Genomic DNA, 17,367 nt, shown 5'->3' with positions numbered 1-17,367 from the left:
AGGCACTGGTTCAGGGTTTCTCTATCCTCCCTGGGATCAGCTGGAAGACAGAGAGAGAGCTGAGTGTCACCCACAAATTGGTGGCAACTCAGCTAAAATCTCCTAATGACCTCACCCAGCAGTTTCTTTTGTTTTATTATATATATTTTATTAGTTTTTTTACAGGAAAAAAGAAGAGAAAGAGTAAGCATATAGAAAGTGAGACCATTATCTTTATGCTTGCTTGTATCAGTATTCTAGTTCTCCACATCATATGTTTCCTCTTAATACATCTTTAACTGTGAGTTCTGTTATATAGTATTGCCTTAATATTACATTACATTTAATCGTTATATTTATTCTTCATCCATTTGTAGAAGGGGTCCCATGGCGCGGAATAGTCTTCTTCCATTTGTACTTTCATTAATTAAGTTAGTTTGTCCATTTCCGCAGTTTCCATTATCTTCGCTATTAACTCCTCTTGCTGTGGTATTGTTGGTCGTTTTCAATAGGACGCTAGTAAAATTCTGGCTGCTGTTACTATATGAATTATCAGGGGTTTCTGTTCTCTGTTCATATCTGGCATACAATTTAACGAGAAGGATTCAGGTTTGAGGGGAATTGCAATCTGTAAAATATTTTGTATTAAGGTATGCACCATTATCCAAAATCTACGCACCTCTTTACAAGACCACCACAATTGAAAAAATGTCCCTATACAATTTTTACATTTCCAACACTTGTTTGACACATTTTTATACATTTTAACCAATCTATCCAGTGTTAGATACCATCTATGAAATACCTTGTATAGATTCTCTTTAAATGTGACAGATTTAGTTATTTTGACATTCACTTTCCATATCTTATTCCACTGTGCTGGGTCGATATTTCCCCCTAAGTTCCGTGCCCAGAAATTTTACATTTCTCCACCCCTTCAGCAGTTTCATGTAGTTGTTAAAGAGCATGGGACAAAGATTGAACCTTGTGGAATCCCACAGGCCAAAGGCCAAGGGGCTGAGCAGCAGTCCTGTAGCACCACCTTCTGAAACCTACCTTCCAGGTAGGACCAGAACTACCATAGAATGGTGCCTCCCAATCCCAACCTAGAAAGGATGTGCAAAAGGAGACCATAACGGATGGTATCTAAAGCTGCTGAGAGGTCCAAGAGAATCAACAGAGTCACACTCCCTCTGTCCATCTCCTGGTACAGGTCATCTACCAGAGGTGGATGGTAGAGAGTGGGGTTTGCTCCCATTGCAATGCTGCCTTTACTACTCCCTCCACCAAATGAATAGCAGCCATTTATTTCTAAAGAAGAAACAAAAACGGGGCAGAAAGCTGTCAAGGACACCATTGGGACGGATCTAAATCATCTCACTGCCTCTGGTTGCCCCAGCCTTCAACAATCAATCCTGTTCCTATTGACATAGCACCCCCTCTTTATCTGGCCTCACTCTCATTTCTTATATCTTGGTCCCCCACCCCTAGCCACATGCTACAGCTTGCCAGATGCTGTAAAAGACGGACAGCAAAAACAATATGTTTATTGATGAGCCCCAGTTGGATTGCCTTTGCCTTGATGGGGTCCCATGTTCAGCCAGCCTGCTCTGGAATGTGACGGTGTTGGGGGAATGGGATGTAATGCTGGGACTTGCATAGAGAAGGCTACAGCCAAAGTACTGGCTAGTAATTTCAAATTAGTGCATGCAATCTGTTCTGCTGCTGCATTCCACTACCTCTTGGTCCTTGCTGTTAGGATTGCCTGCTAACAGATACCATGGTGATGACTAAAATCAAAAAGAGTCCTGTAGCACCTTTAAGACTAACCAATTTTATTTTAGCATAAGCTTTCGAGAATCAAGTTCTCTTTGTCAGATGCCTGATACAGAGACTGGTCAAACACAGAAGAGCAGAGGGAAGAGGCAATTAGGGGGGGAGGGGGAGGGAGCAATCAAAACATTCCTTTGCTAGTATATGTAAACATCTCCTTTTGGTGTGTGTATCAGTTGGCTTCAAAGGAGTTTGCCCTGTTAGTTTGTAGAAGCCAAACAGCTAGACCATCCAATTCCAATGCAGTATGGGCCTTCGATAATCACATGGTGATAACTGAAGCCCTGGGCAGCAGAGCTGTCCCTTTTATACAATTGTTAAAAATATAGGGCGTTCTCCCATTTTAAAGCTGGAATGCTGTTCCCCTTGGTTCCTGAGCTGACAGTCCCCAACATTTCCCCTCAGTCTCTTCTTCCTCCCTTTCCCTTCAGTTCTTGTATTTCATCTTTAAACAATTTTTTAAAAAAATATTAAAATTTATTTTTGTAAGACACACAGCCTACTGAAGTGGAATGTCTAATAATCTGTTTTATAAACTTGCAATAGTTTTTAATGCTATAGGAGCCTTTTTATACATGTATTTTTTTTCTTTTTTGGCGAAACTACCATCAACATCCTTGTGTCTCTCGGCTTACTTACCTAAATAATTCATTCTCTGGTTTGCTTTTAATTATCTCATTGGCTTAATGTCAAACCATAGTAGAACTTCAGAACTGTTGATTTGTGAGAAGAGGATTAAAAGATTTCATTTTTCCTTTGGTTAACAAAGAGATTCCTGGTGTACCCAAGGCTTCTGAGAAGGGGAAGATGCTCCCCGGTGATGAATGTTACTTATCACAGATGGTTTGATTAAAGATTAAATATATAAACATTTAACTCTGTAACTCTTTGTGTATCCAGGATGAAGAGGAACAAGTAGCCTTTTTGGACCACAGTGACAGTGGTGATGAATTTGATCCAAGCACCCTTCCAGACCCTGATCAGTACAGAGAGACAGACCAAGAGGATGACCCCGAAAGCTTTGGGTATGCATTGTGTCTTAGAGTAAAATAGAATATGTCCCTGACTTTTTCTTCTAGTTATCCAAGCTGTGAAGAAATACCTATGAAACAGACCTTTATCCTGTTGTATACAGGAATTTATAAACAATTTGTCTCTTGTGGAAGCAGAAGCAATGAAAATACGAAAATGCAGTTTGTATGCTGGCCTTTGTGAAATTTGTAAAGCCTAATGCTTTATAACTTTTTTTGATTGGGATTCAGCTTGCTGTCTCTCTGCAGTCTGGTTAGGCCTAAGATGTGGGTCCTGAGGTATTTTTATTACCTCAGTATGAAAAAGACAATATGCTCTTAAACCTAATTTTTGTTAATTTAAGAATCATTAATTTAAATCCCACATAGTTGACTGTGGTTTTTTTTCCCCTTAAGAAAAAGGTTACAGTGTAAATTTACCCTGTTTTTGATAATTCTCTATGGTGAGGGAGACCTGCCAGGTTGTTTCATGCTGTCTCTTCTGAGACTTTCCAACTTCCTTGGCTGGCAACAAAGACTGTGAATGCTTTAGAAATTTGCTGCTAATAAGAGCCCAGTGAAATCTTTTGGAAAGCTTCAGGGCACAGCTCTTTAGGCTAAAAGGACTACTGAGCAATTGTATAGTAACAGGAAGGAAGTTCAGATCAAGTGACTCTACTGCAGATTTTTTTTGTAGATTCTCTGTTCCTCTTTCATGAGAGAGAAATTTGGTCCACGCATTCTCTTTTTGTAAGCTGGGAAGACATCGTTGTGTGCAGGAGTAGGATTGATGTACGCAAGCTTGATCAGCTATATGGGGAATCCACTCTTGCAGTATTTTCTCCCAAATTCAAGGCTTTTTATTGTAGAGGTCTAGCACCTGGTCAGCAAAGAGAAAGAGGACCTTATATCTTGTATCATAATTCGTTCTTCATCTGTGCTGGCATCGCATCTTCATGACAATCATAATGGCTAATAGAACACAGATTCAAGCTGTCAGTCTTTCCCTCTACCCCTTATTCTTTTTATCTTCCTCATATTCTTCCTCCTCTTCAGGCTGTGGAAATTTAAGAAGGATTACCTGGCAAATGACATTTGTGTTGTGATAGGTGATGGTTTGTCATCAAATTTTTGCCTTCCCAGTATCTGGAGTTCATTACTGTACCCGTGTTGATTTGTGTGTGTTCTTTGCTAAAAATAAAATAATAAAGTAAAAAAAAAATGCTCCTAGGAAAACTATAGGCAAGAAGCCTAAAAAACCCATTCCAATTTGCATAATTCCTCTTACTTTGTGTAATTGATTCCATCACCTGCCCACCTAGTAGTGTGAAAATTACTGCTTGGATGCAGGTTTAAACAGTGCTGGGTTGATGGGGGTGACAGGTCAGCTTGGGCCAAATGAAGCTTGAGAATTGAGCATCCAGGAAGAAGAAAATATGAAACACGTTATCCAAGGTAACACTTTATTAGATGAAGTCTGTACAGTTTGTCTCTATTTTTATCATTATATAATATGTAGTTTTTTGGTGGGGAGGGGACTTAATTAACAATAATAATAATGTTTTGCTTCTGAAATTCTGAGACATGCCTCAGAATAGAAACATGTTCTCGTAGACATTGCTTATTTTAAAGGGAAAATAATTATTAATTTTCTCATGAAAAGCGTTCAGGCTACGACAGTATCCTATGCACTGTAACTTGTAAGCGAGTCCTGTGTAATTCAGTTTACATCTGAGTAAACATGCACAAGAACAGTAAAACATAAAACTGGCTGCAGCGGTTTTTTAAAAGAACAGTCAGTCTGCCGACCATATTTAGCATCTTTTTCTTCTACTGCGGTAGCAGAAACTCTACAATCCACTGTTTTAAATTTGCCTTAAAATGAACCCTCCCCCAAGCTACCCATCCACCAAATAAGTAATTAAAGACTCGAAGCATGTAATATAAGATGAATTTTTGGGATATCTAGTAACATTTATCACATTTCAGTTTAAGGCTATCATAATATTGAATAGTTAATGAGATGAAGCATTTGTAGCAGGTCGAGCAGGGAAGCCACTGAGTGCCCTAAATATTCATTAAGTAGTCAAATTGAATCCTTAATATATCTAATCCGTCAACCGTTTTGAAACAAATTTGAAGCAGAACAAAGTTGTGATTGGACTTTTCATTGCCTTCAGTTAATCTCATATATTCATTTTAGCACTAACTTTTAAATCTGCCCAACATAGTTCCCAGTTTGGAGGATATTTTAGGGTGGGAAAAATTCATTAACACTAATTGCATCATTTTAGTGGTAGGCACATAGGTCTGTTATTTAATTAATGCTGCATTTATGAGCAGAAATTTGTATGATGAGCTGTAGCTTCTGAGAGCTGAGTCTGAGGGCTGACTTTAACATTCAAGAAAATGGAGGTTGGGTGAAGGTACCACTTCAAGATATTGTTAGTGGTTAAGGATTTTTTAAAATAAACATTCCCCCATGTAAATACTCCCTCCAAGATTTTTAAAGAGCCGTAGAATATAAATGGCTCTAATCTATTCCACTGCCTGCAGTGATAGTCTTCTGCTTGCAAAGAATGTTTTCTGTATATAAAACTTGATTCCCACCCCACCCCGCCCATCTACACTTTGAAATGATACTGTCCATTCTACTACTTCATTACCACCTCATACTGCTGCATACGTAGATCAGGCCTCACCCATGGAACATCTGGAAGCTGGCCCGCTATGGCATCAGATTTACACCTAGTTTTGTAGGTGTAATGGTAGTTTAATGGTGTAGACAAATGAGGTAAAAAAATTAGTAGTAAGTTTTAGAACTCAAGGCTGTAAAGTGACCTCCCTGAAGAGGTCTAGAGCTACTTTACAGAGGTCATGGTCAAGCCCACAAGCTTTTGCTTTATGAGGCTTTGCATGGTTGCTGGTAAATGCTTGTAACTGCTGTTGCTGAGGCCTTCAGAGACAGGGAAGAAGGCAACCATGGCCCCTCTCCAGCATGTCTGGATCTGGCTTAGCTGAGAATCTGTATCCCAAGGAATATCTTGATCAAATTTTAATTATCAGTCATATTGTCATGGGTCAGGCCAGCACAGGCTGGGCCACCAGGCATGGAGCATGGTAAGCAAATGCATTTAGCTCAAAGGGCGTAGTCAAGGGCCAGTCCGAAGGTTAGGGATGCCAGCAAAGCCAGTAGTCCAGAGGTCAAGTACCAATAAGTCCAAGAATAGGGCAAGGTCAACGCAGTCCAGAAGGCAAAGCAAGGCTAAGCATCAGGGATGCTGACTTGTTGCTTCCACATCCCACAGATCTCCTGTGCTGATCCTTATAGCCATGAGCTGATTGAAGCCAGCTGCTTGGAAGCTATCCTGTTGCTACTCATCGTCACTATCCACAAGCAGCTGGCATTGGCTTAGGAGGCGAGCACTGCGCCACTGTTCCTGCAGCTCTTCCCTTTGCTTCTGCCGGTGGCGCTCTCTGGATGTAGGTGAACCTGGGGAGTTGGAAGTCTCTGGCTGGGCTGGGCTGGGCTTCACTGGTGGTATTGGGGCTGGAGGGCATGGGTGGCCCTGTATCAGCTGCTGGCTGTACTCTCTGATCAGCCAGCAGCTGCTGCTCCGAATCCCTGGCTTCTACTGACTGGAACTGGCTGCCTTTCCTCCATATTATGTTTTTCTCCCATTTTGTCAAGCAAAAGTAGTTTTTGAAAGGTTTGTGGAAATCAAAGTCCAGTAGGTTCCTGAGAATCTCTTTTGGTAGCTAACTTTGGTTGAAAAGTAGGGGCAGGGGTTGCTTCAGTTCATTAGCTTGTTTGTACTATTATTTTATTGTAGTTTAATGGTGATAGCAGTTGATGTAAGCCGTGCAGAGCAGCCCATAAATTCTTTTAAGTAAATTGTAACAGTAGCTTGGAAGAAAGTGGAGAGTAGGCGGGTGGTTGAACAAATCTGAAATGTTATCCAAAACAGGGACAGAAAGAAAAAAGGCTAGAGATGGTTTAGGGGCTGAGCAGTACAAGCTGTTGAAGGACATTTTAATTTTGTGTGCAGTGTGGTGGAGAGGGCACAGACTGTGTAGCAGTGAAGGATGGACAGTGAAGACAATTTTGGCAGCAGTCGTTTCAGCGGACTGAAGATGATGAAGTTGAACGCCTGAAGGAAGTGGGAAGATGAGGCTTCAGAGTCAGTTGATGATTACTTGTTGGCCTTATGATGAGTTGTTTGTTTATGGCTTAGGTCTGGGATTTTGTTGTTGTTCTGATTCAATTGGACTATCATTTTGAACTTCCTTTTACAGTATGTGTAGACTTTATGTAATAGCTTAAAAACAGGCATGAATTTACGCACTGTGTGTAAGCTAACAAGATCTGTAGTGGAAGTAATAATCAACGATGGGGCCATGGTGTTTCTGTGAACTTATTTTTATTCATTTTTTATTTATTTCTCTTTCTTTCAAGAAGGGAAGGCTTAGTACAAATTTGTATGTTCACAAGCATGCCGCAAACCTGAGGAAAGATATAAGTGCACTGCAATAGAGTTAGTTTTGTTACTGAGTGGAAACTGCAGTCAGCCCTGGCTGTCAGATAAGTGCAGCTAAATGATTCACATGTTTTCAAATACTAGTTCTGCATTTTCACACCTTTTAGATATATACTTTGTAAATCTTTGGTGTGTGCCTAAACCAAAATCATTTGTCCTTTATCATATGACAAGTGAGGCAAAGGTTTGTGTAACTGTAGATCTCAAAGCATGAAGAATCCCTGTGATACATGATATTGACCTATTCATAGGTATTATTTTATTTTGTAATGTCTTTAGACACAGGGCACGTCTCCTTGTATAATTACCATTTTTTATAATAATTTTACCCAGGCAATTTTATTGGTTTAGAGTAGAGATAGGCACGAATCAGAAAAAAATGAACCATGTGGTTCATGGTTCGTCGCACTTCACGAACCACGAACTTTCACAAACCTGCCTCGTCACTTTTGGGTCAGCAGAAGGTCTGCAGGAAGTCCATCCCCTGTTGCTTAGGAAACTGATTGATCGGCACCAGGCTGTCTGCAGTGATGAACCAAAAAAACCAAACCAAACAAACCAGCCTAAAGTTCATGGCGGTTCATCAGAAATGGGCTCTGATGAACTGCTGGTCCGCAAACCACGAACTGACCTGGTTTGTCACAAACTTTGGTTCATATTTCGGTTTGTGCCCATCTCTAGTTTAGAGAATAAGTGTTGATGTGTTCCATCTTCATGCCTGGCTACAGAGGTATGGATGTACTTAAGCAACTCATTGCCTCTAAGCCTTAACCCTACAATTCTAATACAAGGAGAAAAACATCAACCTATCTTATGAGGTTGTTGTAAAGATTACTGAGATGATGATAAGATGTGGAATTCCCTCCTCGAGGAGGTAAAATTAGCAGAGCTACCTCCCAAAGTTGGTTAAAAGATATTTGAATGGCATTATAGAAGCTTGCTGATGTTCCTGTAATGGTTTCATCCAATGCTGTTAGGTATAGATTTTATTACTTTTAATATTTGATTGTACTTTATGGTTTTGGTTGGAATGGTAGCCATAGTCCAGCATAGATGTTCATAAGCCCAATTATTTTAATGCCTTTTCTGTATTAGCTTGGTCCCATACAATGCATTCCATCTAAACATATTATTCCTGGTGCACGCCAATGATTCTAGAGATGCACCAATAAGATGATTTTACAATAATAATGAGACATCCTCCATACAACTTAATGATAGCAATAAGGACAGAAAATAGGTTAATAACATTGTTGCCCATTTAATACAGTAAAAGAAGACTCATTTTGCTCCATAATATCCATTTTAATTATATTCTGTTCACCCTCTGCCACAGTGCCATGCTTAACGCAGACAAATTCCATCCAATCTTTGAGAGCAGAACATAGAAGGAATCTCAAGCTAATGAATCTTTTGCCTTAGTTGTTTTTATAAACCCTGTTTTAGAAGATTTTTGATGAGGTGGAATAGCTGGAAAGCAAAACAACACAACACACAACGTATTTTCATTACTACATTTCATTACATTCTGAAACCAAGTAAAGAAACAGTGCTGGTGCCTGCATTAATTAATTTTTATTAGAATTCTTGTGATGACCTTGCAAACTGAAACATATTTGTGTGTTTTCTTTAGCACTATATCCTCGATGGGCTGAAATGCCAGTTCTTAAGGGGCTGGTTATTTTTAAATTCTCTCTTCCATATTATGCTAGCAGACCAGCTTTCTTATTCCACCTGCAAGGAGTTAGATGTCAGGCATACCCATGCACATTGTCAATTTTAAATACTCTTCTCTGTTGGTCTTCTCTCTTTATTGGTAAATTTTAGTTGGGAAAGCAAGACAGGATTTTAGAGAAGGGAGAAACTGTACTCTCTAATTATATACAGTATACTTGCAGATAAGCACAAGCAATGTGCTGTCAGGCTTGCTCTGTAATTTTGGGGGATAGATCAGGCTATATGGGCACCTTGGAATAGGAAAGGAACTCTGTACATGCTCAGAGGCACCATTTAAGATATTCCTTTTAACTGCCAAGCCTGTTTGTGGATTTCCTTGGGTTGAGCACGTTTCCAACTCTGGCATAGCCATCTGAAAGACTCTGCCGGGAAAGGCTTTGTACCATGAGGTAAGACAATACAGGAAGGACAATATGGGGCATGATTAGGGTGACCAACGTTTGCAAGTTCACCCGCAGCAGATTTTTCTCATTGGCTGCCCAGACAAGTAAGACTGTCTTGCTGGCAAATGAAACAGGGCTGCAGAAATCACCCAGCCATTGTGAATAAGTTGAATAAAAAATAAGAGCGACAAAGTTACCCTGTCTTTCCCTAAAGGGACGAATGTTAACTATATCAGTTTATTTAGTTAGTTAGTTATACCATGCTTTTCTCCTCAATAGAGAGGGATTCAAAGCAGCTTCCAACATCATGCCCCCATCCTCTATTTTATCCTTGCAACAACAGCCCCTGATGAACCAGTTGTCTAACTTGGCACAAGGCGGCCTCATGTGTTGGTACGCTCATGATAGTTTAAATGGGAAGGCCTGCATGAATTAATTTTCATTTGAATTTTTGTCACAACCTTGCAAATTAAAACGTATGTGTGTGCCTTTCTCTTTCTGCCCTCCCCACCAGCCTATTTTCATGTTACGGTTTTCACGGCAGAAGGTTGGTGGAAATGTTTCCATATGAGGGGTAATGCAGTAAGCCCTTATGAATGGGGACTACTCATGAGTTAGGAAGAGGTTCTGTGATAACTGCAGCGTTGCAAGATGAACCCACTGCAGAAGCCCTTGGGTGGTCTCTTCAAGAGGAGGATGGTTATAACTTTTCTTGAGCCCCCCCCCCCATTGTTCATTGGAAGCTTGTGACATTTCCTCTGGATTCTAACATCCTACATTTTTTCCCCAAAGGAAATGTACTGTACATCATCTTCTTTTCTTTCTCCTTGATGGCAGTTTTTCCAGTTCATTTTAATCACTACCAGAGTTGGGAATACCCTTATTCCTGCAGTCTACACTTTTAGAATTGGATTAATTACAGTGAAATCCTAAGCAGTAACTCTGGCTTGGTTTCTATGCTGGGCTGTTTTGGTTTTTTTTTAATGTTGCATTTCAATTAATACCTTTAATGTTTTGTTTTTATTATTTTTTATTTTGTAAGCTGCCTCAGGCAGGTTCCTGGAGAGGCAGCATTTTAAAAAAACTAATTGAATAAATAATAAATGATGTAAAATTTAGAATGTGGCCAGAATTATATGATACTCCCATATATATAAAATTTCTTCCTGTGATCTTGGAGAATTGCTGTAATCAGGATAGATGGTATTTGGACCAAATGGACCACTACATTGGCAAGCCAATGTACACTCCTATATAAGATGTAAAGCAATGGTTTCCAGGTACATTGCTCAAGCAGCACTGAAGTATGTTGGACAATGGTATCTTGCTCATGTGCATTGCAGAGATCCCTGATTGCTGTCTTCAAGCAACCTTCGTGACTGGCAGAAGGTCCCAGGTTCAGTCCCTGACATCTCTAGTTAAAGTATCTCAGGAGACAGCCATTGGAAAAGATCCTTGTCTATCTGTCACCCTGGAGAGCTGCTGTCAGAGTAAACAGTACAGAGCCAGATGGACAAATGGTCTGATTCAGTATAAAGCAGCTTTATATACAGGCCTTATCATTAAATCTCTCAGACCCAGCAGTAAATTGGACACTGCCGTTACAGGGTTGTTATAAAGATGATCATGGTAACGGTGGTGTTACTTGTCTCAAGGCTTGGGTGTAGAACAGCCTGTCTCTGTATAAAGGAATGAATACATTTTGTTTCTTTAAAATGTCAGCATCGGCTCAGCAGTACGTTAATAATGATCTCCTATCAGCTATACCACCCACCATCATTAACGATCAAGCTTCGGGGCTTGCACAAGGATCTTTCTCCAATTATTGTACTTTTTGCTCCTTGCTTCAGCTTAATAGACAGGTAGAGGATGACACCTAGGATGCAATCTTGTTGACAAAAACAGCTCAGGTAGGCAGAACATATGGATAGAGCACCTGTGTCCTACAGCAAAACTGGCAGGTCTAATTTTATCTAACTAGACAAGAGACAACAAAAAATGAAACCTTTGTCTACTTTAGTTTATCTATTCCAGGAAGTTTTACTGTGCAGATACTGCCAAACAAATTCACGCTGTAATATATCGATTTGAAGGGTTTTTAAAATACCTTCTGGATGTTTCATAATAGGAAGAACTCTGGAATTATTTTGTGCTCGCAATAAAGTAGGCATGAATAAAGATGTGCTAAACAAAATGCATTTCAAAGTTTGTCCTTGCTAGGTTGCTGTGTCTATTTTGGATGCTCTTTGCCTAAACAATACTAACTGTGCTTTCCAACATAAGTGGGTAGATGCGTCTGAAAGGGCACTGTGAGATGATTTCATAATCTGAGGAAATTAGCGACCAAGAGTGGGGACGGGGGAGGGGGGGAGAAGAGTTGCTGTCCTAAAATTTGGAGCAAATTTAACCAGCCAGCTGGTTTCTGATTACCATTTGGCCTTGTGCTTACTGAATTCTGGCAGCAGGAAATCAGTCTCCTGTGCATTGGTGTTGAGCGAATGCAGGATCTGTTCCTTGGAACTTTAAAGTACCTTCACATAGAGCTTTGCCGTGTCTGTTGATGCGTCTTAGCAGGCCTCAGAATTGCGAATCTATTCAAAAACAATTATCCAAGCAGCCTTTAAAGCTTTTGCAGGCTGTCTTACTGTCCTTTAGCTGTATTGAACCTGCCAGTTATTTGTACATTGTAGATGGATTTTTGCGGCCTCCCCAAATTGATCTTTAAAAATTGACTGTGTTCCCCCTACGGTGAGAGCATAATACTGTGTCACTGTTGTGAGAAATTCTTAATGACGATTCTCTGGAGCTTGTATCTAAATTTAGAAGAACCACTCAGGACAGGAGTCGGTAACACGGGGCTAGAGCATCCGCAGCTGATGTCTGTCCAGCCCCCAGCATATGTGGGAGGAGAGGATCCGCTGCCTCCCCCCCTGCATATCCTTTGTATGTGCTCTGCACTTCCTGTGCACTGCCCTTGTATCTGCACTGCAAAAGCGATTATCACATTGTAACAGTTCAACAGAGGGGAAAAAATCACTTTTCATATGGTAGAGGAAAGGGTTAGTAACATCTCTTAGGAAAAGAAATTGAGAATATTGTCAGTGCTACAGTTCACTTCTTAATATGATTGGGCACTGTGGAGAGAGGAAAGACATGGTAAGCTTTATCAAAGAAATCAACAGTCTAGGTTTCCAGCTTTAGTTTCTGATCTTGCATGATGTTTTATTGTTGCTTCAAAACCAAACTGTACTTTAATATAGTTACTTTAGCAAGAATAAGAAAGAATAAGGAGATCCTTGTTTTCATACTGAATAGGATAACCATAAGTTGTAGATGCTGCTGCCATACCTGCCAGTGTGGTTAGAATACTGGTCTAGGATTTGGGAGACCAGGTTCACATCTTCACTCTGCCATAGAAACTTGTTGGATGACTTTGGGCTAGTCACACACACTCAGCCTATCCTACCTTACAGGGTAATTGTGAGAATAAAATGGAAGAGAGGAGAACAATGTAAGCTGCTTTAGGTCTCCATCGAGGAGAAGGGTGGGATGCAAATGGAATACATAAATAAATAAGGAACCATGAACACGTTCTAGTTCTAAGCTTGTTTACACAGAAGCACATCTCACTAAGCTCAATGGGATATTCTCTAATAAGCCTATTTAGGATTGCAACCTGGTTGTGCACATATATCAAACGTTAGGAATCTGAGATTCTGGCTTTTCCAAGGACAGCAGGATGTGCAAGCTTAAACAAACAGATTTTTTTGTGCTCAGTGTGGCTCTTTTAAAACTTGCAATATTTTCAGAGATTAAAAAAATCAATTAGATTACGTAGAGTGGCCTTTTTTTGGGTCCTGGGATATAATTTGGATTTAGTTACTGTTGTATCTCCAGTGGTGGTAAAAAGCCAATATACCTCTAGGGCAGGGGTGGGCAATTGTTTTGGCTCGGGAGCCACTTTGTGGGAGCGGAGGTTAGCGGAGGGCTGCACCTTTTAAAATGATTGCATTCATTAGTTAACTTTGCATTTCAGAAAAGGTATAAATTGTATCATAAAAATCAATAAATATAAATTAAATAAAATAGTGGTAGTTTTATTCAATTTATTTATTGTGCTAATTTCATATCATCTATAGCTCGGTTCAAGGCGGATTTTTCTGACTGTCTTGGCGGGCCACAAAAAACTCTGTAGCGGGCCGCATGTGGCCCGCAGGCCGCAATTTGCCCACCCCTGCTCTAGGGCAAAAAAACTGTAATTACATAGCCATATTTCATTTTTTACCTTTATATATTTTCTGTGTTTACATCTAATTCAGATCTGGTTGTATGTTACTAAGTACGCTGGATATTTTTTTTTCTTGTCTTGTTGTAAAGTGTACCATTATGAGCTTTATGATTCATGGATTTTCTACAGATAAGTTACGCTGGATTCATTTGCTCCTGTTGTTCAAGGTCTTGATAGCAGTTTATAAGAGAAAGCAATACCAATTTTGTAGCCTCCAAAGGAAGCATGGATTCCTGCAAGAATTTTGGTTCTTTTTAAAAGACCATGTTTTAGTATAGCAATGTATTATTTTAAGAAATGATAATAAGTTAGATAACTGAGAGCAGAACATTATGGGTCCCATTATTTTGGACTGCAAAGATGATGGACTCATCAGCCAACCTTATATATAAGCAACTGCAGGACATCTAATGAAATATTTTGTAGGGCACGGTTATTTCAACATGGTAGCAGTTGAGGTTTTTCATTCCTATTGCCAAGTGATAATCTTTTCTTTTATAAGAGGCAAAGGAAAGGATAAAGCTACAAGAATGGATGAAGTAACAGGCTAGAAATAACAAACTGACACCCGAGGAAAAGGCAGAGTGCCTTGGGTGCATAACTTAGGCAAGACGTGGGCCAGCAAGCACCGGTCCGGTAGCAGCGTGATGGGTTGTGCTGTCTGTCCATCTGTGTAGCTCATGGGTAGTCGAATGGTTAAGCATCATGGAGCCCTTACAACTTTTATCTGTAAGCATTCCAATTGCAGTAAGTGGGCAGGAATTTAAAAGTAAGTTTGGATAAAATGAAGACAAGTAATGAAATTACTAATATGGATTAGAGACCGTTCTCCATTATGAAGAGCATTAGGGGGTTTTCATTCTATTATGTCATCTTGTTTGTTACCCACCATCAGCGCTGAGCACAGTCCAAACCTAAAGCAATAATAAATTAAATGGGGTTGCAAATAATTACATATATGCTTAGGTCAGCCAAACCAATGTTGTCTTTTTGTTACATTTTAATCACTCAGCTTTTTACTCTAAAGCCTGCTGCCATTTTGTGAGAGCATTTTCTCCTTTACACTTTCAAAAACCTTTAGTCCATGGTTCCACCTTTCCCAGCTGTCAACTTGTTTCTCTCTTACCTATTTGTAAATCTGCCTTACTTAAGATAAAATAATTGAATGTATGATGCTTCTTGGCTTAAACGCACTTTTTAAAAGCGTGATTGATTTCTTTTCTGCAGTGGACATAGAACGGATAAACAACATTTTGGTGGAAGCAGAACAGCAGTGGCCACGGCGCCAAAAAGAAAGAAGATGAAACTTAGCCAAGAGGATTCATTTGCATCATTAGATACAGGCCTTTCCCTTGCGGAAGACGAAGCGCTTGTATTGCAGCTGCTCAGCAGTCGCAGCTAATTATTTCTCTCCCACTCAAAGCCATCTTTATCCCTCGGCCGCAAATGCAATTGATCAACCTGAATACCTCTGAATATTGATGGATAAATTCCATGCTCTATGAACTTGATAGAGATCCTGGTATTTCTTATCGATGACTTATGGTCAGGTTGGTTGGTTAATTTTATAGGCTTTGAAGATCTATAGACTTTCTTGTCTGATGCGATCTTTTCCAAATAGCGCCTCACCACTGATGGAACTCCAGAGTTGGGGGGGGGGGGAGTTTTGATGTGTAATATTGGTTTGTATACAAAGACCTTGGTGTACCCCAAGATCATGATTTTTTCCTGTCTCAACTAGCTTTGTTATGCAGTAAAGAACTTGAAAACAGATTTATTAATGAATAAATATTGGTAAATATTAGTTATGGTGAATAATGCACATTTCATAAATTTTGCTGCAATATGTTGGTTAAGCTTTAATTATATATTCTAAAATCTTGGAATAAACTTTGTCTTTGCTCTCCAAACAATTAGCAATGTATTAACTCCTGTGTCTACAAAATATGTGTAAAGGCCAAAAGCATATCTTGCTCTAGACATCTAAAGTGATTTTCTAAAGGACTGTATCATAAGGTACCTCGTATTCTTGATCTTGTAAAGCGGTGCTGTTAAAGCTGTGGACTAGACCCCATAGGGGGACACCAGGTAGAGTGGTGCAAGTTCCAGGTAGTGATAGTATCCTGGCAGAGGATTGGGTGCGCTTGGAGGACTGACAAAACTTGAAGGGGGGGGTGCACCTTCATTGCCCCATCATCCTCAAATAGCTGAGAATGGAAAACAAAGCTACGTAGGTCTGAAAGAAGTTCTGTTCCTCTTCTTATGCCAGTGTTTGGATTAGAACCCCAGTACAGAGATGCCTGCTTGCAGAAGCAGTTTTACACAACTGTATGCAAAGGTCTCTGTAAGCTCAGGTATGAAACAAATAGCACAAATTGTGGGGCAAGCTTGAAAGATGTAAGATTACCAGATTCCAAGGAGTACAGAGTTCCTGTACTTTTAGGGAAGGGATTTTGGCAAGACCAGGAGCACCTGCCGAAATCCCTTTTATTATGAAGCAAGGCACATAAGCCAACTGGTCACCCCATGGTATGTATGGGTGGAAGTGACATACAAATACTGAAATCAACCCCATCGGCAAACTTAATGTGGCTGGATGGTTGAATGGTTAGCCTGAAGCATCCCAAGCTGAACCATGATGGGCTTAGTTGCTGGAATTCCAGTGGGATCTAGGAAAGTCCTCTTCCTGAGACACTGCAGAGCCTGTGCCAATACTGAACAAATGGACTATCATTCTGCCTCAGTTTAAGATAGCACCATATGCCCTGCATCTTCAGTAAGAAGATCATTATTGATATTCAAGTTTTCCTGGAAGATAGCTTGTCCACTAGAGTAACTCTTCCTCTGCCCTGCAAAGCCACAGGGATGTATTCTAAAGAGTGCAGCAAAGTTTAGTGGAGCACAAATGTGCATGATAAGAAAGAACCACATGGAAATTTATTGTGCATCTTTAGAAGATGTCCATTAATCCACAAGATTATGTGGCATTTATGAAAAGTTCCTCAGCAGAAAAGCTGATGTAGAAAGGGTTCTTTGAACAGTGGAAGTTCAAGAAACATTGTCTACTTTGTTCCTATTACTATAAGTGTGGTTCTGTTACTGTAAGTATGGCAGTAGCTCAGCAGTAGCCATCTCACCTCAACATCAATACGGTTTCAGCTTGCTTTAGTTCAGATAGTATTAGTGGGGTGGAGGGATGGGATCCATCGCTCTATGGAGAGACAGGTCTTTTAACAGCTATCAGCCATAATGGCTAAATGGAATGGTCTCTGAATAGCAGTTGTTGGGTAAATATCAGCAGGGGAAGGTGGGTACACCATGCCCTACTAGCAGGCTTTCCACTCACCATTGTTAGAAAACAGATTCTGAACAAGATGAACCCTATCTGTAATTTACCCGGTCTCTTCTTTTCCTCCTCAGTATATTTATTTAGCAATTACACTTTAAAGTCACCAGTCAAATGGCCTTGAGAAAGCCAAACTATGACTCTTTATCAAAACTTACTGTACAATATAACTGACAACCAGGATTTCTCTGAAGGCTTTATAATGTAGAAGAAGGGCCTGTTCCTGCAGGGTTTTGATATAGTGTGGTAAGTT

The 17,367-nt window shown here is 40.0% G+C and overlaps 1 protein-coding gene across 1 annotated transcript in view; it reads left to right on the top strand.

The window, feature by feature from the left end:
* The window catches only part of DDX10 (DEAD-box helicase 10), a 242,076-nt gene extending 226,456 nt beyond the window's left edge, over positions 1 to 15,620 (top strand). Inside the window, exons 17-18 of the mRNA XM_054974856.1 lie at positions 2,713 to 2,837; positions 14,996 to 15,620. Of these exons, the coding sequence (XP_054830831.1) occupies positions 2,713 to 2,837; positions 14,996 to 15,170 (300 nt within the window). The 3' untranslated portion in view covers positions 15,171 to 15,620. The remainder of the gene's footprint in view (positions 1 to 2,712; positions 2,838 to 14,995) is intronic.
* Positions 15,621 to 17,367: the final 1,747 nt, after the last annotated feature.

This window comes from Eublepharis macularius, chromosome 3 (genome assembly GCF_028583425.1).
Source record: "Eublepharis macularius isolate TG4126 chromosome 3, MPM_Emac_v1.0, whole genome shotgun sequence".
In the NCBI taxonomy this organism is placed as follows: Eukaryota; Metazoa; Chordata; class Lepidosauria; order Squamata; family Eublepharidae; genus Eublepharis; species Eublepharis macularius.
The sequence above is the reverse complement of the archived record's forward strand: the minus strand, read 5'-3'. Positions and strand labels throughout refer to the sequence as shown.